The sequence below is a fragment of the Hypanus sabinus genome, chromosome 10 (assembly GCF_030144855.1).
Source record: "Hypanus sabinus isolate sHypSab1 chromosome 10, sHypSab1.hap1, whole genome shotgun sequence".
NCBI classification, from domain to species: domain Eukaryota; kingdom Metazoa; phylum Chordata; class Chondrichthyes; order Myliobatiformes; family Dasyatidae; genus Hypanus; species Hypanus sabinus.
In genome coordinates, this window is record NC_082715.1 from 96,994,471 (window position 1) to 97,021,611 (window position 27,141).

A 27,141-nucleotide genomic window follows, 5' to 3' on the forward strand; every position below is an offset into this window, starting at 1 on the left:
GAGAATAATTACATGATTGTGTTTTGGATTTCTACTTCATGATATTAACTGAAACTGTTTTAGTGTGAAGAAACCTGAGGGGAGAAACTTTTAGAACGTACGCATGGACAGTCCTAATAATACTAATAATGGCAGTATTGGACCCAAACTCAGGAAATGTGGAAATGTGACGATAACTGCAAGTTGCAAGATATTTGGAAAGGGAAAAGGATTATCCAGAAATTGTCCTGAACTGAGGGAAACTGGTATCATAATATAGGATATATCAGGTCCTTGTGGATCTAACCATTGTCCATTATTCAATTATGACTGGATTCCACTGTTGGAAGGAACTCTGAGGGTATCACACCACTTACAGCTGATTACCAGGGCAGTTGATATCCTGCTATGAGATTGTGACATTAGTTAGGTGGATAACTAATTTGCCTCTTAACAGTATCATGTAACAGTATACTAGTTCAGAATAAAGCGGGGTGGAATGAAGACAGCATTAACGTGGTGGGTGGAAAGGCCTATTTTTGATCTCCATCAATGTGGTTCTGAGTGCTCTACTCAGCAACACCTATCACCTTGTCAGCTCAAATTGCTGCCACTAATGAGACATCACAATATGAAACTGGGCCTCCTACGTGAATCAATTTCAAACAGTCATCAATTGTAGAGTCCGACAAGAGGTATTACACCTGTATGCTTCCAATATTAGCACACAAAAAAGTATAACTAATGAAACTCATTTAAGCTACTGATTTTTATTTAATTTTACAATACAGTTCTGCCCCATTGCATTTAAAGAAATGCATCGTGTGATTAAACTTGTCAACCATGTTACTTGTACCAACTTCTGTAACCCTCCCAGAATTTCAGGCACTGCACTGTGAGGAGGAACTCAAAAACTGCTTTCATACAACTTAGTTTAAGCATAAAGTTAAAAGAAAAAATATGAGACAAGCAGATGACATACAACAAAATAAAGAAATCGAAGTATTTACATACCGGGTATTGAAACAAATCTACGGGACGCCGAAAGGGCTCCGAGTCTTCACATTGAAAAATTAGATCCAACAGCTCTCTACATCTCTCCTTCCATGCATTTATATCATGTGTTTGAACACGATTACGCTGTGTTCTCCTTGGACGGTACTCCTGTATTCGGCAAAACAAAGGAAGTTGGAAGATTATACCTACAATATGTATAAGCACCCTCGATTCTGATCTTCCATCACAACAGGTAGCCCCATGCATTTTCAACTCATCAGTACAGCTATGATCAGACTTTAGTGCAAGCTCCAACCTGTAACCAGGGTCCTTGGGCACATGTTGGAAAGTGAGTGCTTTTTAGTTCCAACAAAATCTACAAAATCCATATCAGGGCACATAATGAAAAAAAAGTGTCTTGAAAACACATGTCTATTGACATTTATCTTTCTCATGGAAACATCCAGAATAAATCAGATACTGTTTTCAGAAATAAGATATAGATCACATGCTTAAAAATATTGTAATAGGTTATTTTAGGTAGATTACCATTTCATGTAGATGACAATACATTCCCTCTTTACACCACACTGAAAAACCTACTATCATGTAAACTCTCAGCTGAATTAGGTCTGGATACTGATACTTCACAAGGCAAAGATCAAGCTACCTTTGTATTCCTGGTAGAAGTTCCTGGAACATCAGAATTCTCTGCCTCATGATCCTAATGTGCAAAAAAAACCCAAAGCTTTTACAAAGAAATATGAAGCACATTAATAACAATTATTGAATATTTCAGAATGACTAGCTACTTTCAAGCAAAATTAAAATGTCATATTTCCATTGGTAATTTCCATTATACATATTGGTGAATAAATAATTAGTGCTTTAACATGACTGCATATTCAGGATTAAGAAGAATTTAAGTTTCCAACTACACTATATGCAGTGCATAGGTATTAAAGACATGCTGGTGATTGAAGTGGCATCCATTTTTCCTTCACACAATAGTGCTCCCGAGCTGCAGTGAGGAACCCTTTGAGGATGGGAACGCCAAAATTAAAGGGGTGTATTAAGTGTAATAATGATGCCAATTTAGTGAAAAGAAAGTAGCTAAAAAGAACTGGTCAAACTACCAGTCAGTAGGCATTGGCTTTTTTCCCTGGGGGGGGGGGGTGGGAGGGGGGAGAAATGGTGCATATTATATTGACTGTTAGCAGATGGAGCTCACGCTCAGAAAAGCTGAGAACTATTGATCTGTTAATTGAGGCAGTAACACAACCCAAAACAAAACCCTACTTAACCATCCTCAAAAATACTAACTTGAAGTTATTGAACATTGGAATGGGCAATGTAAGCAGTACAAATCCCAACTATGCATTACGCAATCACTAACAAATGATGATGGAATTTTTTAACCACAGAGTATTACAGAGTCTGATTCTATCTTTTGCTCAAAACATTAACATGTAAATTTTAAAGCAGGGAATTACTAGACTGTCATCTGCATTAAAAATCTAGACTATTTTCCTTCAATGTCGTTTGAGGCTAGACCAGGGGTGGGCAAACTTTTTGACTTGAGGGCCACAAAGGGTTCTAAAATTTGACAGGGGGACCGGACCAGGAGCAGATGGACGGAGTGTTTCGGTAATACACCTCATAAGAGAAAATAAAATATCATGGGATATGTAGAAAACATGTGCTTTAATTTCAATTGAAAATGAACAAATGCATTACAACAAAATATCTGTCTTTGAAGTCCCATGGTATTTAGCTATTTATTGAAATGACTTTTAAAACACTGAAAATTAAATGAATAAAATACAGCTTTTTTAATAGTAACAGTTATTATTTTAAAGTACTGAAAATTCTGTTATCCTTCAAGATATTATCATCATCACTCTCCTCCTGACTGTCTTTATTTCAAAAACGGTAGGAGATGCAGGTCTACTTGTCCTGCTCCTTCTTATTCAATTGTCCCCTGTGCCAAAACTCAACAACAACCCACACAATGACAGAACAGTGAGAGCGCGCCAGTATGCGGAGCGCGTTATTTGATCTGGAGCGCATTTTTTATTTTGAGAACGTACGTGCACCTGCACACTACTCATGTCCATCACTTAACAGAAATGACATGTAACATGTAAGGCTTATTGAAAAAAATATTTTCAAATGCATTTTTTTTACATAACACAACGAAGAAACTTATTTTTAATTTCAGTGGGAACAGTGTTGTTGGTCTCCCTTTTTAGCCAGCGCATCAAAGTCTGGATTTAGTTTTGTTGTGGCGATTCTCAGGATGGATCTGAGGTGTTGGTCAGTTAACTTGGATCTGTGGCTGGCTTTGTTGATGTTCATGACGCTGAACGCCTGTTCACACAAATAGGTCGAGCCGAACAAAAAGTAAAGCGCAAATGTGGAGTAATACGCTGCACCTCAACAAAGGTCAATGTGTAGCGGTGTGCTACATGCAGCGCTAAAATTACAACATGGAGTTGGTAACTGCAGTCGAAGGAAAAACTTTATTCGAAATCCCCAGCCTCACTTTTAAGCCTCCCTCAACCTGCCCCCCTGCGTAGAGGCTCCAAAGCTCTGTGCTCGCAAATCCCCGCAGGCTATCTCCCTTAGCCGGAACGCTGGCTAATTGTGAGCCGGTTCGGATGTGCCAGGAAATGGGTCGCCACAAATGTATATAGAGTGCGTCATCTATTGGGAAAATGCCAGAATTGCGGGGAGAAAACGTTAACAAGGTTTATTAATATAATTTCATCAAGTTCTGCGGGCCGGATTAAAAAGCTTAACGGGCCGCATATGGCCTGCGGGCCGTAGTTTGCCCATGCCTGGGCTAGACAGTCAAAATTCAGTTATTGCTTCCTACGTGGTGCCCCAGATGAAATCAGATATATTCGGGATGACTGGTCATTAAATCCAGCAACTCTGAACAGAATGGACACCATTACGTCTAGCTTGAGTCCATCAAATCAAGCTGGGTATTTTTTTTACATTTAATGGTACTTATTTTGCACATTATTTTGTTCAATTTTAGAGACTTATTTTACCTCATCATCGTCATCTGACATCATTTTCTTCTTCAGGTTATTATAAAATGGTAGGATATCAGTACAGCTCTGGTCTCTGCAGCAATAAATGTTTAAGGTTAAGTTATAATAGGATACAGTCAGAAGGAATGTCCATCAAACAAAGGACTACTGACAGCTCAGAGATCTTTAGAAAGGTAATAATGGAATACAGTGATATTCTAGAAACCTAGATATGGTAGACTGTGAAGATTCATAATTTACATTTCAAACATTGTTTGGAAATAGGATGTAAATATTTTTGCACTGAGCCGCTTTACCTGAGGGTAGAAATTTAAATATGCTAGGTATGGAGTTCAAGTATTTTTTATTCAATTATTTATGAGAATCATAAATTAAGAGCAAGAAAACATTTTAACACAATGAAACATAAAGTGAAATAATAAATTACTGATGAGTAGAAAGGTACTGACTGGCCAGTTTTTGAGTATTTAACATGTAGGATACTTAAGTTAATAACCTAAGAAATATTTATCCTTGGGATAAAACTGGCATCAAATCTAGTATCTTTCTAATGCTACTCCTGGAATCATTTGGGATATCTTCTCCATCATCTCTATGCTGGAGTGCTGAATGGACCAGAAAAACATTCTAATAATCTTGGAATTCAATTCTAGGAAAATTCTAGTTGAGAGAAGGTCCTGACATATGCATGAAGAGAAGTTATCTGATAATGGTTCTCGAGTCTTTGAGCTATTTACCAATAGGCACTGAAGGAGAGCAACAGAAACCATTCAAATGGCTGGTCTTTGTTAAGAGCTTCTTGAGAAGTTTCAAAATGTACTAGGATGTAAACTAAATACGTAATTTACTCAACTACAAAAGCTACACAAACCTGAAAGCTAAAAATTCAGTATTTCAGCAACTAAACAAATGGCTACAGATGCTGCTTTGTTCATCCAGATACAACACTGTTATGCATTAATGAGGCTCTAGTTCCATGACACAGATGATTTTCAGTTAGTGGGATTATGGATAGGAAGTAAATTCAGCCTGGACGGTAATATCTCACAAAGAAAAGAATTATAAGATTTATTATAGAACTGAATTTGCAATAATTATATAAAATATTATGAAGATGCAAAATTTAAGTTATAGTCCTTTTACATAGCATTTTTATGACGTATTTTATAACCCTAGGAAGTTCCTCATAGTGTGTTTGTTAAGTATTACAAAAAGCTGCAATCAATCAACTTTGGAAGTGAGATCTTCTGCTAAGTGCTGGTAGTGGACAGTTTTAAGAGCAGAAATAAATATAATTACTTCTTCAGAAATTTTTAACCAACTATTTTGAAAGCCAAAATTTTAGGGAAGTTCTACAGTATAAACAAAGTAAAAACTGGACACAATAGAGCCATCTTTCCTTCTTTGCACCAAAGAAAATAATGGAATTCCCTGTGAAGAATATATACTGTTCTCTCAAATGACTGATGACAAAGTTGTAAATCAAATGGTGCACCAAATGGAAAATCAGAATACTTTTAAAATAGTTATAGTTGTAAAATGTTGATAGTCAAAGGGACTTGGGTGTACAAAAGTCTCTGAAAGCCAACATTCAGGTGCAGCAAAGTGATCTATCATTTACTTTTAATACATGACAAATGGGTACAAGAATAAAGATACATTATTGAAATTACACAGGGCCTTGTACTGTACTTTTGAGATAACTTTGATCCTTTTTTATTCTAAAAATAGTATATACCTGTCTTCCATGGAGTACAGTGAAAATTCATTTGACCAATTCCAAAGATGGCAAGTTTGTTGTATGAAGAGAGATTTGGATTCTTAGGTCTTTATTATTTACAATTTAAAAGAATTGGAGGCAAGGCCATTAAAATGTGGAAGACATGTTGGATGCAGAGAGGGTGTTTCCTGTGGTGGCAGAGTCTAGAACTGAGGTGTTACTCTCAGAACAAGGAGTGGGCCACTTAAATTTCAGGCAAGGAGAAATTTCTTCCCTCAGAGTGTAGTGAATCCTGGAGAACTACAGGGTGTCCATTCATCAAGTTCATTCAAAGCAGGGGTTAATAATTTTTCCATGGGCCTTAGGTAAATTAAAGGAAATAAGGATTCTGCAGAAAATGCTGAGGTAGATTAGCCATGATCTTAATTAACGACAAAGCAGATAGTCTTCGCCTGCTTCTCATTCTTATATTTCTCTCATGTATTTTTCTGTAAACTTGTTCAATTATAATTTGATGACGATGATACTTCTGGTAAGATGGCAGCATACTCGAACGCAGCGGCCTTTTGAGGTGCAACCAAATGTGTGATTGTTTGTCCTTTATGACTTTTTTAATGATCGCAAGATCTGTGCTGGATATTGAGAACACAAAGCACTGCAGGTCTACCCCACTAATGAGCTGCTCGACAGCGGTAGAGCTGGACTTGTTGCGCACTCTGTTGCAGCTTACTTCAGCCACCTGGGGAAGAAGGCATTAGTGGCAGTGCATAGGTCCAATGGAAGGTGCGAGTGCTTGTCTTGGACGTTTTTGTTGTGGTAGCAAGACCCTGCTGGACATTGGTAATGTAGAATACTGAGAGTCCCATTCACTGGTTCATTGGCGAGACTGAAGGTGAGGGGAGCAGCATGGCCTCGGTTGTGGGGCAGACCAGGCCTTCGTTGATGCCTCGGGGTTAATGACTGGCCCCTCCCGTTGGTGTTTGCTCTGAGGAAGACAAACTGGATTGTGTTCATCTGCAACTGCACTGTGAGATGTGAGGAAGTGCTGTAGGCTGTTCTTACAGAAACATGGCTGCATGGCATCATCCATGCACCATAAATCTACAGGCTATAACTCTGAGACTTGGGCTATATTGTTACTTTTTTTGTTACTGTATGTTTTTCTGCTATCATAATTAAATGTGCAGTGTCTTGTGTGCGACTATTGGATCTTCTGTTGAAGGTTAAATAACTTGAACTTGAACTGACCATGTACAAATATAACACATACATTATAGACAAAACAACGTACCTCACTTTAAGGCAGAAGTTATGTTTATTAGCTGCAATACATTCCTACATATATATCAAAATAAAACTTACTTAATGAAATGCAGGAGGACATTGATGACAAATTTGGCAGATTTAACAATAGGGCTTCCAGGTTCATTGAAGGTACGTGCATTGTGTTCAATATATCGTACCTCCCATATCAGTGATGACATACGTCTGAAAAACAGCAACATGTTGCTTCAGCATAGAATCTTAAATGATTACATAAAAACCATTTATGAGCACAGGCAACTCCTTACAGGAGATATATCCAAGCAGGGATAATTATTGGTACTTCTGGAAATTTCTGCAAACAGGGTGATATCAAATCAAAAGTGAGGAAATAAAATTTATTTTCACACATACCTTGTTAAGTGGTAACCAAAACTAAACAAAGGAAATAAAAGCTTAAATAGCTAAGTGGAAATCATATATTACATACTGTTGCAGTTGTTTATGGAAGGCAATAAAATGACAACAAACAAAAGAGAATGTCTACATTTTCACAATATTAAAGTCAATGTGGACTGGAAGTCAGGCTTTTCTCCAAACTTTTAATATTCATATCATAATTCATAGTCATGATGGGAATTTTACATTGTAAAATTTATTAGCACAAACTTTTATTTCATCTCCGCTGTAATTTTTACAAGAGATGCAATACTACTGTTTTAATATCTATTAAAATATATCACAAAGCAAATAGATTTCAATATGCTCAAATCATGAGCAGAAGCTAAATCAAAAGATCTCTGATTCATAGGAAACACTGCCACCAAACTCTCTTTAAAACTGTGCCAAAGAGAATCTCGAGAGCAAAAGTGTCACAGCATGTATTTATTTATATATTGCCCTAATATTGCAAGTAGCCTGATGAACTCCACAGAAACATTAACAACCTAGTTTGGAAGTTATTTTAAGGGACAGAACATGTGTATTTGGATAAACAGTACCTGATTATGGATCATCAACATGGTTTTGTGTACGGTAGGGCATCTAACCAACCTTATAGAGTTTTTTGATGAGGTTACAAAGAAAGTTAATGAAGGCAAGGTGGTGAATGTTGTCTACATGCACTTTAACCAGGCCTTTGACAGAGTCCTGTAGGAAGGATGGTCCAGCTGATTGTCACTTGGCACTCAGGATGAAGTAATAAACTAGATTTAGCATTGGCTTAGCAGGAGAAGACAGTAGGTAAGTTGCCTGTGACTAGTAGTGTGCTGGCCTTGTTGTTACTTTTTATGTACATTAACAACTTGGACGATAATCTGGTAAATTTGCAAGAGCATGAGCGGTGAGCAAGATGATAAGAAGCATAGATAGAATTGAGAGCCAGATGCTTTTTCCCTGAGTGAAAATAGATAATACAAGAGGAAAGTATATGGAGAATGTCTGAGGTTAAGTTCTTTACACAGGGTGATGGGTGTCTGAAACACCATGCTAGGGGTGGTGGTACAGGCAGATACGTTAGAGGTATTTTAGAAAACTCTTAGATAGGCACATGGATGATAGAAAAAATGGAGAGTTATATAGGAAGGAAGGGTTACTTTGATCTAAGAGTCGTTTAAAACATTAGCAAAACAACAGGGGCTGAAGGGCCTGTATTGCGCTGTAATGTTCGAGGTTCTGTAACACCAAGATTGGGGATGTAGTGGAGAGCAAGGAAGGCTATTAAAACTTGCAAAGTGATCTGTTCCAGCTGGGAAAATGGGCTGAAAAATGGCAGAATTTACTACAGACAAGTATGAGGTTTTGCACTTTGGAAGGACCAACCAGCATAGAAATTACACAGAGAACAGTGGGACACTGAGGTGTGCAGTGGAGCAAAGGGATCTAGGAATACAGATCTATAATTCCTAGGTGGCATGGGGTAGACCGAGTCATAAAGAGACTTTCTGAAACAGTGAGATTCAATAGACATAGGTACAGGAGTAGGCCATTCGGCCCTTCGAGCCAGTACCGCCATTCAATGTGATCATGGCTGATCATCCACAATCAGTAACCCGTTCCTGCCTTCTCCCCATATCCCTTGACACCACTATCTTTTCTAGCTCTATATAACTCTTTCTTGAAAGCATCCAGAGAATTGGCCCCCACTGCCTGCTGAGGCAGAGCATTCCATAGATCCACAACTCTCTGGGTGAAAAAAGTTTTTCCTGAACTCCCCTGCTAGGTCAATGTCTAACCCAATTTACTATCTCACCTGGAATGCCAAACCATTGACCCCGTTTGACCAATCTCCCCTGCAGGACTTTGTCAAAGCCATGCTAAAGTTCACGTAGATAACTTCCACTGCTTTGCCTTCATCGGCTTTTCTGGTAACTTCCTTGAAAATCTATAAGTTTGATTAGACATGACTTACCACACACAAAGCCATGTTGACTATTCCTTAATCAGTTCCTGTCTATGCAAATTATTATACAGTGCATTCCGCTTAATTGGTCTGTCGGTTAATCAAGGCAGCCACTTATTTGGGACAACTCTTAAAGGACAAAACCTAATCAAGAAAATAGCCAATATTCCCTTTGTTTATTTGGGACAATATGCTGATCAATAGGACAGGAGACTGTGGCCAAACTCCAAGAGTACCACAAGCTTGTCGAAGGGTTTGCAGGCTTACGTACCCCAAAGCCCCGGAGAACTATGTTGACTGGAGCATTATGCTTTGGTTTTTGGTAGGGTCACCCATGCCAAACAGGTTAAAGAGAAGAGGCTGAACTAAGAGTGGTCCACTGGCCCTCCTGGTTCAGGGGTTCAACTCAGGGCTAACAACCCTGACTGGTATGACAATATTGTTATGGAAGCAGCATTGAAAATCCTTCTTCATCCGAGTGTGCTGGTATTCCTGAGTCTCCAGCTGAGACTTGCATGACTGGCAGTCGTGAAAACTGAGAGGAAGCTATTGACATGATGAAGGAAGCCCTGAACACTACCAAAGATAGAAGACCAGTGGCATAACAGGCAGAAAGATAGTGGACAAATAGTTTCCAACTAGCCTCAGTTGTGTGTGCTTGTGTTCAAAAAGTAGTGATTTTTACCACTAATAATTGGCAAAAAATAAGCAGGAAAACAATTTAGAATTTAGGCCTGAAAGTGCCAGAAAAGGCCGGAAGTGAAAATGAAATAATATCACTACATCAGTAAGGCAGCCCATTATCTGTACTAGGTGTCTTCGCAAATGTTGCTCATTTACAGTCAGTCAAAGGAACACGGCAGTGTGCTGGTTGGTCATCCTATCCAACTACGGTAGTGAAACCTGTGTGGGAGAGTTTTAAACGTGGAAAAACCATTGCACTGCACCAGTTCCACTCTCTGGACCTCAGAATTCCAGGTCCAGTGGTTCAAATAGTCCACCAACTGAGGTCTTCATTGTTTGCAATGGACATCCATGACTTCTCTGCACCTTATCATACCCTTCGCTCTCCACAAAGCATGGCAGAGCAGTCTTCATGTCCATCAGATCTCACTGTTGAGATTATACGCCAAGCCTGCTGCAGCTGATTTCACAGGCTAAGACAGGCCCTATTTCAGCAAGTTCTGAGATCCACCAGCTACCCTCACCTGGTTTAGCCTGCTTGCCAAAGTGATGTACCATGGTGTGGCCACTGTTGCATGCAAACAGCTACTTGGAGTCACATGTGACAGCGGAGTGTCCGGTGGGGTCCAAAGGTGAGTGAGCAGCTCCAGAATGGACACAACAAGCCCCTTCACCAGAGGTGCTACCCATCCCTGGATAGCCCATAAATGGGAACATACACTGGATGTATTCCTCCATCGATAACTATTAGCAACTAACACACAGTTTAATAGTATTATAGTAGCATTTGAAATGTTCACATTTGTTCTGTATTTCAGTTATATACATAATTTGTTACACAGTTAAACGGTAGTTTGCCTTTTTTTAATGTACCTTTTAATCTATTTCCATGAAACCAACTAATGGGGGCAGTCGCTTAATTCGGCCAAAATGTACTGGTCCCAATCAACCCAAATCCACTGTCTATCCAGTCCCCTAGAATGACTACTAATAACTTGCTAATACTGATGTCAGGCTCACCGGCCTATAATTTCCTGGTATATTCTTAGAGCCTTTCTTGAGCAACATAACAACATTACTTAGCCTCCAATCCTCTGGCACATCACCCATGGCTAGGACATTTTAAATATCTCTGGTAGAGCCCTTGCAATTTTTGTACTGGCTTCCCAAGGTCCAAGGGAACACCTAGGGATCCACTCTAATTTTCCTTCAGACAGCAAACACTTACTCCTCTGCACCTTGTATAAGAGTCCATGATCTCACTGCTTTTTTGTCTCAATATAGGCTGCATGTCCATCTCCCAAGTAAATACAAACTCAAAAAGATCCATTTAAGACCTCCGCCATCCCTTTCGGTTCCATGCATAGATGATCCATTACAAGCTCTTTGCTCTTAGTACTTCTATAAGAAGCCCTTGGAATTGTCCTTTATCTTGTCTGCTAAAGCAACCTCATGCCTTCTGATTTCCTTCTTAAATTTCATTTTCACTTCCTCTTTCATTTCTCCTACTCAGGCACCCCATTTGCTCCTTCACTGCCTACACCTGCTGTGCGCCTTCTTTTTCTTTACGGGAGCCACAACATCTGAAAACCAAGGTTCCCTAAATTTGTTATCTTTGCCTTCTATTCCGAGAGGAACATATAAATCCATCTTCTCAGAATTTCATTTTTGAAGGCCTCCCACTTACAAAGCACACCTTTGCCAGAAAACAGTCTGTCCCAATCCACACTTGCCAAATCCTTTTTGACACCATCAAAATTGGACTTTTTCCAATTTAAAATCATTAACTTGGTCATCCCTTTGTTATTCTTCCGTTTCAGCCTTATAGTCACAGTATGCAAGCTCTCCTATTGGAACACCACCATGACATTCTCCCTGAGATGTAATGCCATCCTCCACCTTTGCTCACGCTTCTTTGCTCGCTATTTCGATTATGTTACTTGCTATGTTTGAATATTTGCTTGCCATCTTTAATGTTTTGCACTTGGCCCCCGAGGAACACTATCTGATTCAGCTTTATGTATATATAGTTTGAATGATAATTACTTTTGTTTGATTTTGATTTGATTTAATCCCATCTATACGATCATATCTAAAACAATGGAACCCTGGAACATTGAGCTACCAGCCCTGCCACTCTTGCAAGTAAGTCTCATTAATGTTTACAATGTCATAATTCTACGTGCTGATCCATATCCTGAGCTCATCTGCCTTTCCTACAATACTCCTTTCAATGAAATATACAGAACTCAGAACATTAGTCTCACAAACTCAATCTTTCGATTCCTGATCTCCTCGTTTAAGCTGATGCAAGAAAGAATACTATAAGCTTAGACAAAGAATTTGCTTAAGATAGAGAAAGACACAGCTGTAAAATTTTAGGGAAGAAATCCTAGGGCATGGTACTTGGTACACCAAAGTCACTCTACTAGCAGAGAATTCAACTACATTCAGATGATCAGGAAACCAAAAATGGAGGGGGAAAAAAATGTCTTAGAGGATCAGAGTGACAGAGGACATTACAGGAAGTGAACATTGGCAATTAATGCCTTCTTTGGAGAAAATATAAACAGTGACAAAACTTTTTGACAAATACAGATCAATTATTCACAGTTCACACTTTTAGCTATTCTTCTATTTCAAATATTCTCCATCAGTAAAAAGAATTGACTTGCTAGGCTGCAGGCAGTTCCTATCTACTGTCAAAGAGATATTTTCCCTTTATATTCGTCAATCACTTTGCTAATGAAACAAGAGACGTATCCGAGCCAGAGCCGTTAAATTTAGTCTATCTATATTACCTCTGCATGAATAGCTTCATAATATCTCAGGGCAACTTTCCAGTACAAACTTCAGATAATAACATCACTGTATGAAACACTGGGTAATAACCTTTGACCTTTTATTCCATACTCTTGTATATTCATACATCTATGCCTTATCTCAGTTACCAGAGGTGCTGAAGGACACTGGGAGCATGCCTAAGTTGTTTCTTTCCCCTGCTGGGAGAGGATATTTCACTTAAATAGCTGACAGCAATTGGATTGAAATCTCAATCAAAAGTGACATTAGAATTTTTATCACCAAGTTAACTATCCATGTTATAGAGAGCTACAATAAATGCTGGCAACTGTGATTATCAATGCATTTTTGCTTTCACCCACGTATAAAGGTTTGCAAACTCACCTGTAAAACCTATTCTCTAGCCTCTCTTTAATTGTGTTGAGGTCTGTGGGATATGCCACAACTGTACAATACAGAGGATAAGCCTGGAGATCCACAGGTGCCACAAATGGAGCAGCAATATCTGAAAAGAGATTGTATATGTTTGCATTATTCACAATATACAGTAAGTTACTTATCTCACCTTGTTTAATTTAATGTATGCCTAGAATAGAGACTGCAATTAAAAAAAACTTATCTATACCTTCCTTATGGAGGCATTTCATGCAGATGAGATCAATGTTGAAAATTAGATATGAATGAAATGCATGAGCTATATATTAATTCATTTAAGAAAATGGCACTCTGCAGATTATTTTTTAATTATCAGTTCAGCAGCATGCTTTTTCGCCTGTACTAATTTCATATGATAGAGCAGGCCACCATTCTATATCCTCTCTCAGAGTACTCCCCAATTCCCATTCTTCTCACTTATTTTCTTTTAACTAATTCTCTCTTACATACCAATCAATTCCACCCAGTTTTCAAACCCAGCTACAACAGTAGTAATTTACACCCGCTAATTAATTTATCAACTAGCACACCTTTAGGGTCAAAGGAAGAACAGGTAAATGCCACAGAACCCAAGATTCGAGATTGCTTACTGTGTATGAAAGAATGCCAAGTGTCAAGGAGAACTAAAAGATTCAATACAGCATTAACAAAACATTCAGCATAAAAAACAATAAATAAATATAAAAGCAATCCTATAAAACACAATGATTGATCTACATACACAAACTGATTGTATGTGCTGTATATAAAGTGATGCTAGGTGCAGTAGTATCTGAACGTGAGGTAACTCTGCCAGGAAATGATAGAATGACAGAGTGAGTGTTAGCAAGAGGAACTTTTCGAGAGTTCAAGCGGAATACAAAGTCAGGATACCAAGAGCCACGAGGCAGCAATCTGACTGAGACATCACTGACCTTTTAAACTACATCAGCAGCTCACTGTAACTCAAGATGATGGATTTTACTTTTCCCAAGCGCAAATTCAGATATCAGCAGAAATTTGGTGCAAATTAGTTCAGCGGGATTGCCTCCAAAATTAAGCCCAACTCTACCCAGCAGGAGGACTGGATTTCATCTATTTCAAGATGAAACTTCAACAAGCAACAAAGGGTAGCTCCAACTACACTGGGCACTTACCATAGGAAAAGGTACTTTAAAGCCAGGAAGGTACTGAGGATTTAGGTTTCATTTTACCCCCTTACTCTTACTGTACATTATTTTTAAACAACTGGCAATAGTCAGGATGAAGGAAAGTTAACCCCAGCAAACCTTTGCATTTCGGATGCAGAGCAAACAGTATTAAAGGACTTTAAACAGCTCCTGCCAGTGACACTTAGCTCCGACTTAAGTTATCAATGAACTGAAAGAAGTTAAACCGTAGGAATATAAACAGAGATTAGGTCACTTAGGCCCCTTGTACCTGCTTCATTATCATCAGAACTGATCTTCTGTCTGCATGTCGTGTGATTCCATAGCATCCAAAAATTTTTCAATCTCACTTTTGAAGATATTCAGCACTAAGCTTCCAAACCACTTTTCAGTAGAGAATTTCTAAAATTCAGGACCCTCAGTATGAAAAAAATTTCTCCTCTTTTCTGAAAGCCCAACATCTTACTTTAAGATTGCAAGCCTTGGATCAAGTTCTTTAGCTTTGAGAATATCCATTCCTATACCTAACCTGTAAAGCTTTATAAGAATTTATAAATTTTCATGTAATTACGCCTCACTGTTCTAAACTAAAAGAGAGTACAGACCTGGCCTACTTAACCTCTCACTGTACACAAACCCATCAACAAATCTAGCACATCAATCTGACTGAAGTTAGATGAACTCCCTTCTATTGCTAAAATTTCCAATTCAGGAATATTAGTCAATCTGGTAATAGAATCTACAGAGTGTGACTGCCTCCTGGAACAAAACATCTAAGTGAGTTGAGTGGGTGAAGGTGGGACTTAAGAACAGGAGGTAGTGAAATCAATTTAAAAATGGATCAAAGCTTCATATTTCATGCCAGATGTTATTTTTAATTAATTTCTTTTGTTTTATTGCATTAGGACATACCAAGAGTTATGAGTTGACTGATCCCAGCATTAATTCTATTACATTCTTCATCTCTCTTTCTGCAGCCCCATTCTCCTTCCTGAGATTTGTACAATTGTACCTTGTGTTCAGCAGCCGTCAATGGAACACTTGACCCTGGCTCAGTGGGGAACACAGCTGAAATACAACACACATTGTAGATCCAACAGAAATTATATTAATTACTTGACTGAAAAAAAGCAATTCATATAAAATAATAAACACAAGAGATCCTGCAGATCCTGGAAATCTGGAACACACATGAAATGCTGGAGGAGTTCAGCAGGTCAGGCACGATCTATGAAAATGAATAAACAGTCGACGTTTCAGTCTGAGACCCTTCTTCAGAACTGGAAAGGAAGGGGAAGATGTCAGAAGAAAAGGTGCAGGGAGGGGAAGAAGCACTAGCTAGGTGATAACTGAAGCCAGGTGAGTGGGAAAGATAAAGGGTTGGAGAAGAAGGAATCTGATAGGAGAGCAGAGTTGACCATGGGAGAAAGGGAAGGAGGGATAGCAGGAGGAGAAGAGGCAAGAGGCCAAGGTGGGCAAAGAAGAAAAGGGAAAGGGAAGTGAAAAAAAATTATCAGGTGAAATCAATGTTCATGCCATCAGGTTGGAGGCTAACTAGGTAAAATATGAGGTGTTCTTCCACTGTGAACATGGGAAAAGAGCAGGCCATGGACCAAGATGTTGGAATGGGAATGGGAATAGAAATGAAAATGGTTAGCCACTAAGGAAATATTGCTTTTGGTGGATAGAGTGGAGGTTCTCAACTATGCGGTCTCCCAATTTAAGCCATGTCTCACTAATGCAGAAGAGACCGCACCTGATACAATAGACGACCCCAACAGGACAGCTTGGGGTCCTGAATGGAAGTGAGACAAGAGGCGAATGGGCGGACATAGCATTTCTGTCGCTTGCAGGGATGTGTGCCAAAAAGATTAATGGGGAGGGACAAAGGGACAAGAGAATCACAGAGGATCACAAGATCCCTACAGAAAACGGAGTGTGGGTGGGAAGCAAAGATATGTTTAGCAGTGGGATCCTACTGAAGATCGTGCAAATTGTAGAGAATGTGTTGGATGCAGATCCTCATGGGATGATAAGTGAGGACAAAAGTAACACTGTACCTGTTAAGGCTGCGAGAAGATGCTCCCTTAATCGTGTGTAAATCAAGGGTGAGCATACAAGTCTGGGAAATGCGGGAGATGTGAGTGGGGGCTGCATCATCAATATAGAGGAAGGGAAACTGTTTCCTTGCAGGAAGAGAACATCACGTCTCTGATGTACTAGAAAGACTCAATCCTGGGTACAAATGCAGTGAAGATGAAGAAATTGAGAAATGGGAATAGCATTCTTACAGGAGAAAGGGTAGGAAGAGATATAGTTAAGATAGCCATAAGAATTGGTAGATTTATAAAATATGTCAGTAGACAATTTGTATCCAGATATGGAGACAGAAGAGATTGAGAAAGGGGAGAGAGGTGTCAAAAATGGACGGTGAATTTAAGAGCAGGGTGAAAAGTTGGAGGCAAATTGATGAACTCAGCTTGGGTACATGAAACAGAAACAATGCAGCCATCACTGTAGTTGGGGAGCATTATCAGTAAACGCTTGGAACATGGGATGTTCCACATAGCCAGCGAAAAGGCAGGCATAGTTGGGGGCCATGCAGGTGCCCATGGCTGCCCCTTTAGTTTGGAGAATGTAGGAGCAGTCAAAGAGAAATTATTGAGGATGAGGACCAGTTCTGCCAGACAGAAGAGGGTGGTGGGGGAAACTGGTTGGGTCTTTTTTTTTGAGAAAGAAGTGGAGAGATATAATGCCTTCTTAATTAAGGATACAAGTATACAGGGACTAGACATCCATGTTGAAAATGAGGTGGTTATGGCCAGGGAATTGAAAGTTGTTTAAGGGATTGAGAGCAGGTGAAGTGTCAAAGCTGCAAGTGGATAGGGACTGAACCAAGGGAGATACAATGGAGTTAAGATAAGCGGACACAAGTTCAGTGGGGCAGAATCAGGCAGCGACAAAGGGCCTACCCACACAGTAGATGGCATAAACGAGTGGCGCAGGGTAAGGGAACTATGAGTTGGGTGACGGGATGGGAGTTCTCTGGAGTTGATGTGGTCAGTGACAGTATCAGACAATTTTTCTGATGGTCCAGTGAGGGGTCCTTTTCGAGGGTAAGTAAGAGGAGGTGTTGGGGTTGCTGCTTCACCTTAGCAAGGTAGAGGTCAGCCTGCCACACTACAACAACACCCGTTCAATAATTCAAGACAAAAAAAAACTTGTACCCAACTGCTAGGGTATAACTCTATACTCTTTAGCTACCTAAAGAGTTATTAAGTGAAAAGTAAATAATTTTAAGAGTTTTCTCAGGCAATCTCTCAATTTGCACTGTTTCATTTCATGACTGTTTTGGTATCCTTTAAATCCTTTTTTCTCATTTGTGCTTATATTTTCAAATTGGAGATCAAAACTGGAAAATGAATGTTTTCAGTGGATCTTCCTATGTGATGCAAAAATGGCATTTGGGTTGTGGCCCACATCTGTGCAACAAAATTTCAGCTGCATTTGAGAATGCTGAAGGGATGTTGTGATTTTTTTCAACGGGACTGAGCCAGATTTGAGAACTGGAGTTTGGGGGAGTGCAGGCAGCTAAAAAATACAGATCAAAGCCCAGGATCCAGAAACAATGTTAGAATAATAAAAGACCATAAAATATAGGAGCATAAGCAGACCATATGGCCCATCTAGCCTGCTCCATCATTCCACCAGGGTATGAATTTTTCATCAAAGATCAGGGCCAGCGGTTTTAAGGGATGCCTTCATTTGGAATCAGGGATAGAGAGGTGCAGGTGCAACAGACTGAAATCCATTGATGTTCAGGGTCTGGGATTAATATCAACAATCAGCTTAAGTGGCCATTGTGAGATAGAGAAGGGTGATAGGTAATGGAGATTCCACATTTTTGGGCTGAGGCCACAGGCAAATTAAAGAGTTGAAGTGTCATGTCTCAGAAGAAATCTGAGGGTCTAATCAACATAGGGACAACAAGGTATCAGCATTGCAAAAAGGTGTTAGAGGATTGAAGCAATTCAGGAGACATTAGAGAGTCAAGCACAAACACTGCAAGTTTGTAAGTAAGACTGATGAGTTTTGAAGATTCAAAGAGAAGGTATTTTGATACTGATCCTGGCCTACTTTAGTAAAACTTGGTTGTCTCTGGAATGACCAACAATGACAACTAACTGGTCTAAATTTCTCAGAGAGAATCAACATATCAGTCGCACAGGGGTGTGACGCCGAGAGGTGTCCACATGAATTTCTAGATTGATACAAAGTGACTAATAAATGGTCAGCTGTAGCTTCAGAAAAAAAAATCAGTGTCTAGTCACATGACTCCAAAATTATGTGTCATTTGAATCCTAGGTGTTAAAATGTGCAGAACAATATGTAATTTTAATATAATTTGACTAATTTTGAATCCTATCACTTCAGAAATGAATCCTAGTTTATCATTCACATCTATTCATAGTAATAATAATACTTTAATGGTAGTAAACACATAAGTTTGTTAGATAAGTGATGGAGGAGTGAAAAGGGTGGCTTTTACACTTGATTATCAATATGTCAGCAGCAGGCATTATTATCTCTGCTTGCACCCAGAGAAAGGAGAACAGGGCTGTGGGCATGGAAAATGAAAGCAGCAGACAAGTGAAAGAAACATGCCACACAGGCATTGGGGTTGCAGCCCACAAGTTTGCAACAGTGATACAATGATTGTTCAACCTATACAAAATGAAAGCTTTAATCCAAAGTTGTATTTCTCAGCATGAATATAGCAATGAGATTTTAAAGTCATTGCAATATCCCATTTTAAATATTTGTGCATTATCAAATAGTTCTGAGACTGAAATTATCACTGTTAAACTGAGCAATCCTACACAGTATCAAATCCAAATCTGACATTTTAGGAGAACGAAATACTGAGAATTGAGTAAAATTTCAGCGGAGACAAATTCCATTGATAGATATACCCTGTAAAATTCTAATTTTGTTTAAAACATTGTCCAAGAAATTCACAAGGACCTTCCTCCCCTCTCCCACACACCAAATGAAATTCTTAATGGTGACATTCCAGCAATTATTGAAGCAGGGTTATTAAATTACTACTCTAGGACAAAATTTAATATAAGCAATGATATATATGATTGATTTTATAACATGCTAAATATGAAAATGCATGTCCTAGTTACCATTCAAAGAAAATTATTTGTTTCAATCAGATAACTAATAGATCATTTAACATTTGAAATTTACTGCATACTTCAAAAGAACATTTCCAAATTGATGCGGTTGTTCTACTGCCAAGTAAACGGCACCTGAAAGGAGCTGAGGAGTGTCAACGTAGAGAAGTGCTGAGATATGACCTATTCAGTTGAACAAATTGCTGAGGAACTGAATTTAAATATTCATGCTAGTGATTAATATATCATATTAAGACAGCAGCAAACTTTATCAAAAGTTAATATCAATCACTCCTCTCAAAAATAACATCTTCAGGATGGCAGCTTTTCCACTGTGCTTTGTATATGCCTTCCTACCCCACCCTCAACCCATAAATCTTGCCTCAAGATTCACCCAGACATGGAACAGCATAAAAGCATGCATTTGCAAATAATATCCTGTTGTATTTATCTAAAAATAATATAACATTTAGAAACCTTTGTAAAACCATTTTTTTTGAAAAGTGTGGGAAAAAATCATGTCGCAAAAACACCCACATTCAGACCGCATTTTGCAGAAAATCTACACCACATTCAATCTACAGAAGATAATTAAAAACAATACAGTTCTATTTCTGCCCATTCCTCAACTAATGACTTAAAAGAAACAAACCTGCTTCATACTCGCTCCCAATGCAACAACGAACCTCGTTATAAGAACAGCAGTTTATGATTGAAATGATCTGGTATCAATCTACACATCATATTTTAACAGGTGTTGATTATTTACTCAGATCATGTTACATAAAAAAATTTAACTCCAGCTACTTTCACTCAGGAATTGCAATTAACTTTCACTTCCTTGTTTATCAATCACCAAAGAATGCAATACATTTTTACATTATATTATAAAACACCACATCTTTTCCACAGAACAAGAAACGTCATTTTGAGTTTTTTTTTAATTCGAATTCTATTTACTCATGAATACTTACAAATTTGCTAAACAACAAATCTAATGCTCAACTGTAACATGTGTATAACCATTTCTATAATTGCAATTTGTGTAAAATTAGTAAAATACTTTGCATATTAACTGCAACCCTAAAAGACACAGTTAAGTAAAACTTGCACATTATTATAAGGGACTATGTGAGGGATTGTGGCTTTTCTTTTGATTCAATTCACAGTAAGTGTCCAATAGCATGCATTTTAACATTCAGAATTTGAAGATCAAGGAAAACAAATGAATGGGCACATACCGCAGACACAAAATCTGGATGAACTCAGCATCTGGCCAGCTGAGTTTCTCCAGTACTTTGTGTATTATTGCTGAATGGACACACACATAATCAAGACAAAAAAATTACTACTTTGGCCACAAATTAAACTTACCATTCACTTCCAGAATCAATACACCTAATATCTGATATTTTAAAGATTAGAAGGTGCAGTTATGGCAAAAGTATACTTTCTTTCTTTTATGTTTTCTTTGTACATACCATCAGGAGGTATTACTTCCATATCCCAAGGACTCATCTTCTCAGTGTCACCATTATCCCAGCTAGAAGTAAAAAGACAAAAAGTATGCACAGATTAATATTCACAGATCCTTTACTGAAATCTTGACTCAGAATGAATTTCAATTATATATTTTCTCCTTTAAAGCATATGTGACTTTTTAGAAAGCACAATTCATCAGTTCTACACAGCAAACAAATTTCAAAAATTGTCTACCTTGAAAAAAAATTGAGGAGGAAAATCTCATGCCTTCCCTCAAGTGTTGCATATCTTTCAGTCATAGAAGTCTGAAGGAGAAATGATGAGATGCAAAAGAAAGAAGGGTGATAGGAGGTAGAGGGACTAGAAAGGAGGGAACTGCAGCAAAGGACTTTGGATAGTAATTATTCAAGAAACAGTTAGCAGCTATTATAATAGACCATGGTTGTATGAAAAAAAAGGTCATAGAAAGACCAAGTGGCTTCTTAATTTTAGTATAATTTTATTACTTTACTATCTACTTTATGTCAGTTTACATTCAGCATACAGTGTCGATCATCTTACCAGACATTGTAACACTGAAAGAGACTGTCAGGATATTCTGGTTGTAGGGGCTCTTGACTTTCAATCGTCCCAAACCACCATGCATCATCAATCACCGACCGAAAACGATCACCTATTACAGAAACAAATACATTCATATTTTGTTGCCAAACCTCATTAAAGCAAAAGTACTAAAACAACTATCAAAAAAAGTGCCATGCAATGAATATTTTGCAAATCCCTGCAGTAATCTCATATTTCTGATAGAATATCATTCAGTCTTACAAAATTTGTATGGTCTTACTTGACTCTAAAATATACTAGTTAAACTTCAATAACAACCTTTAAGCTCAACCATGTTATAAACTATTTTTTATAGGAATGATGAAAATCTCATTCCATTGTTGACTGAATATGGGAATGCAGGTTCAGAAACTCTAGTGCATCCAATGCCTGTTCATAGCACCAATGATCCAAGATCTGTTTTGAAAATGGATCTGCTGCTACAAGCATTAGTTGTAATGAGTACTGAAGATCAGAATGTCTATCTAGAGTCAGAGCCAATTATCTGGGATGTTGGTGGGGAGGGGAAACGAACATGATATCTGAAGCTCAGGTGAGAAACTGGAGGATGTATTTTGCTGTAGTAAGGGGAATAGAAGTTAAGTTTCAGTCTTCATCAAATGGAGCTTCAACATAGCCCCACAAATGTACTGTGCAGATTGTTCTGGATATGCACGATTCAGGGCCACACACAGTCCTTCCAGGTGAGGGAATACTTTACTGGCAAATATGTCAAAATAACCTACTGTTCCAGTGCAGCCTTCTTTACATTTGTGGGACCCGACGTAGATTGGGGGACTGCCTTGATGTGTATCTCCGCTTGCTCTCATGGTCAACTTCTTTAATTCTATCCACTATTCCCACATGTTGATCCATGGCTGCTCTACTGCCACAATAAGGTCACTCTCAACTTGGAGGAGCAACACCTTATATTCTGTTTGGATAGCCTTCAATCTGATAGTATAAACATCAAATTCTCCAATTTCCAATAATTCCACACCCATTCCCATCTCTGCTTTTCCATTTGCCATTCTCCCTCCCCTCTTACCCCTTCTCTTTTCCTCACATGCCTCTGTCACTTCCCTCTGGTGTTTCTCTTCTTTTCCTTTTTCCCATGGTCCACTCTCCTCTCCTCTCAGATTGTGTCTCCTTCAGCCTGTCACCTTTCTCAGCTTCTCACTTCATCACCCCTGGCCACATACCTTCCACTTCACCTGGTTTTGCCTATCACCTTCCAGCTTATACTCCTTTGTCTCCCTCCACCTGCTTACTCTGCTGTCTTTCCTTTCCCAGTCTTGATAAAAGGGACTTTGCCTGAAACATCAACTGTTTATTCTTCTCCACAGATACTGCCTGACCTGCTGAGTTCATCCAGTTGTTTGTGTGCATGTTTTTCCTGATATAACTTGGTTTATTTCCTTTGTAATAATTGGACGGGAGCTTTCCATGGTCCTAAGGCAGTATCCATTGTGTAACTACCACTAAAACTGGGGCAATGCACAAGAATGCTGGAGGAACTCAGCAGGTCAGGTAGAGCCTATGCAGGGGAAACAGATAGTTGAAGCTTCAGGTCCAGATGAAGGGCCTGGGCCTGAGACATCAACTAACCACTCCCCTCCATAGATGCTGCTTGACTCATCGAGTTCCTCTAGCAAACTGCATGTTGCTCCAGATTCCAGCATCTGCGATTTCTTGTGTTGTCACTAGAATTACCTGGCTGAGCATTCAGAGCAGTGTAACTGTAACTGTCAAAATTGCTCTCCATTCTGGAGGGATGGAAAGAAAATCACTGTTCAGTGGTGCAGGAAAATGCAGCTGTGTACGGATTCCCAGGCATACAGTATGTCATTGCTTTATATTGACATATATAAAGTACAAAGTACCATATGATTCAAGAACACCACCAATCACATTCTTAACACATTTACTATGCTCAGTAGGTTTAACTAGATAGAATAATTTCAATTTTCAGTCACTTTCACAGGGTTAACCTTGTCATTCAGAAAGAAAACCAGAGGAGTGACAAATGAAAATACAGAGATTGATTTGCCTGCAAGGTGTTGAGGGACCCAGAAGTTAACACAATATTGCTCAACTTCAGGTTAAGATACTTTTAAGCCACACAGTATGGCTTATTTTGGAATATATAGGACTTGATTTTTGCTACAGTCAAAACAGAAATAATGAGAATCCAAGACCATGTAAGACACTGATAAACCCACTTCCATTACTCACCAACTTTCCATCGTCGAGATTTTGTTTCATCAAACTGTTGTCTGAGTACAAGAAAGTCAATAACATCTGGCATATCATGATATCTACAGTCAAAATAAAAACTACATCATTAAAAGAAAAACCCATGATTTTTGATAATATACAAAGAAAATTACTATCTTTTTGAAGATATTTAAAATACCAGAAATAAAGTTGGATAAGGGACTATGTAATGTTATTGTTATTTTTAATCTTGTTTTATATTGTCATATAAAGTGTTACTTGGAAATTATGTAGCAAATGCAGAAGTTGACATTATTAAACATAAATAAGTTACAACCAACTTCCAATAAACGAGATTGCCCTTGTTCAATATAACCCATTTTCTAACAATTAATTGTATCGCATTTTATTTCTTTCCAGATTTATATTTTCATTTAATTCACAAAGGCAACACGTACATTATTCTTTAGTATGTCTCTTCCAGAATGAAAGGAATAAAAGTTAAAAATGGACTCCATTGGGTGCCCAATGAACGCAAGTAAAGGCCTCATTAATATAAATGTTGGGAACTCATGGTGCAGTTTTGATATAGCAAACAGTCATAAAGCTGAAGATACCAAAAGAAACACAGAAATGCCAAGTTTTTGTTTCCTTGTGGATTAGTGGTTGAGAGTAGAAACACTCTACAGACTTATCCTGGGTCTCCCCAGCCTCGTTTTTCCTTTTATTTTCCATGACCAAATTGAACCCTTAATGTCCACTTCCTTCACGACGTGGTTTATACCAAACTAGATTTGCAGGTACGGTGTTTGGCCAGTGAAATTCCACTGCCCCTCTCAGCCATCTAGATATTCCCACTGGATCTGAACAGGAATCCATCTTGAACACCAAAATAAGGCCTGGAAGTTCAAAATCTGGATCTTGTGCAAGAGTTAACATGGGCATTTTCCTCTCCCTATATTCTTGCCCAGAATTCAAGTCAAAGCTTATACATCACCTGGGTCTGAAAGAATTTGCTTCCACCAATAGCACTTCTAAGCCGACAGGGTATAAGCATATGTTGTCAGATTTCATGTTATTGGCTCCCCTGTTTATTTATTTATTTTATTGAGACAGAATACAGAATAGGCCATTCCTGCCCTTCAAACCATGCCGCCCAGTAATCCCCCAGTTTAATCTTAACCTAATCATGGCACAATTTACAACGACCAATTAACCTAACAACTGGGATGTGGTACAAATTCCTTACAAGCAGTGGCAGAAAATGAACCGTTGCTGGTACTGTAAAGTGTCATGGTAACCATTACACTACCATGCCGCCCTATCAAATGTTGCCAAGTACGTACAAACATCAATTTATAAAGGTGTAATTATTACATTTTACTCTAACAAATGCCTCTTACTTCATAGAAAATGATCCTCCAGTCAATTTGCCAGTGTCTGGATCAAGGAATGCCAGTTTGAGGCAGCACAGAGATGGAGGTCCCACTTCATATTTGATCCCAACAATTTTCACCAGTTCTTGCTCCTGAAAAAATAAAATATATTCCAAGTTGTACTTATCATGAACCTGCTGGTGTCTACATATTGGATGATCATGCATAATTTTAGAGTCACAAAGGCAACAAGTGTTTTGCAAACAAGGGAAGATGCTTCAGGAAGGGGCAAACGTCAAGAAATAGAGCATCAATAAGCCTTTTTGGCCATGGTGTCCACATGATTGAACCAGGATAGGCTATTGATGACATTTAACTTCTCAGAACCTGAACCTCAAAGCTGCTTATATACCCCATGCTCCTGTCTACTTCAGTGTTGTTGAGGTGAGGGGATTGAGAGCTTCAAGTTCCTGGAGTGAACATCACCAACAGCCTGCAAAGATCCAACCATATAGATACCACAGACAAGAAACCTCAACAAACACCCCTACTTCTTCGGGAAACTAAAGAAATCTTATATGTCCCTGTCGACTCTTAGCAATTCTTATCGATGCACCAGACAGTATTCTGTATGGATGCATCAAGGCTTGGTAAGGCACAAGTCCACAAGAAACTGCAGCCAGTTACAGACACAGCTCAGCACATCATGGGAAGCAGCTTCCCCTCCATGGAATCTGTCCACACTTCTCGCTGCCTCTGTAAAGCAGCCAGCATTATCAAAGTCAACACCCACCCCAGTTATTCTCTCTTCCACTGGCAGAAGATACAAAGGCTTGAATCTCAAGGACAACATCGACCCCACTGTAACAAGACTACTGAATGGTTCTCTTGCACAATAAGGTAGACTCTTGACATAACACAATCTCCTTCATTATAATCTTGCACCTTATTGTTTACCTGCATTGCACTTTCTCTGTATGTGTTATAGTTCATTCTACATCCTCTCATAGTTTTACTTTGTTCTACTGTACCTCAATCCACTGTGAAATGACTAGACCTGTATGAACAATATTTTCACTGTATCTCCCTACATGTTACAATAATAAACCATTTTCCTTTTCCAGTGCATTGGAAAGCACTCTAAATTTTCTAAAGGCAGAAAGAAAATATTCATAACACAAGTAGTTACTTTTTCATTGATTGGTACCTGCAGCATACAGAAGTCCACTTAAATGTTTAAGGAGACCAGATAATGCCCAATGAGAAATCCAAGAAAGTAGATCAATTGTATGTCCAGTATGGCAGACATACTCTGCCCAACCCTTTCCCCTTTCCTCCAGAGAATACAAGCTTACTCATGGCATACAACACCAAGTGGTTGGAAGATGGGGTTGGTCAACCAAATAGACACAAGCCCAATAAAAACACCCATCTAAAATATTCCATACACAACAAAAATAAATTGATTCCGAGTAAATTACATCAGCCAAGGCCTCTACCATGTGTTGCTTACTAGTTACTTCACTGACTCATGGGCCATCATGTTTATTATCTCATAAACGTTGATTAAAATCAATGGAATTTGGGTTTCCCCAAGTTATATGATACTCTTATCATTTAATCTAAAATCATCAAGAAATTAAATTGGGAGGCAGAAACTGATCTGTTAGTTAAATAGCAAATAAAAACAAAGTTTAACAATATGGAAACTACTCTCTTTGACTACAGAGGAAAAAAAGAGTACCCATATACTTTGAGCGGAAATAGTAAAAACTTGTAAAAACAATTAT

General features: G+C 38.6%; 1 protein-coding gene across 3 annotated transcripts in view; it reads right to left on the minus strand.

Moving 5' to 3' along the window:
• phip (pleckstrin homology domain interacting protein) overlaps positions 1–27,141 on the minus strand; it is a 178,013-nt gene that overhangs the window by 11,499 nt on the left and 139,373 nt on the right. For all 3 annotated transcript variants that reach the window (XM_059982360.1, XM_059982361.1, XM_059982358.1), the window contains exons 26-35: positions 25,379–25,503; positions 23,994–24,076; positions 21,717–21,828; positions 21,155–21,216; positions 15,403–15,558; positions 13,292–13,412; positions 7,120–7,245; positions 4,035–4,110; positions 1,646–1,699; positions 994–1,143 (exon numbers count right to left, since the gene is read on the minus strand). In XM_059982360.1, coding sequence (XP_059838343.1) covers positions 994–1,143; positions 1,646–1,699; positions 4,035–4,110; positions 7,120–7,245; positions 13,292–13,412; positions 15,403–15,558; positions 21,155–21,216; positions 21,717–21,828; positions 23,994–24,076; positions 25,379–25,503 — 1,065 coding nt within the window. The remainder of the gene's footprint in view (positions 1–993; positions 1,144–1,645; positions 1,700–4,034; positions 4,111–7,119; positions 7,246–13,291; positions 13,413–15,402; positions 15,559–21,154; positions 21,217–21,716; positions 21,829–23,993; positions 24,077–25,378; positions 25,504–27,141) is intronic.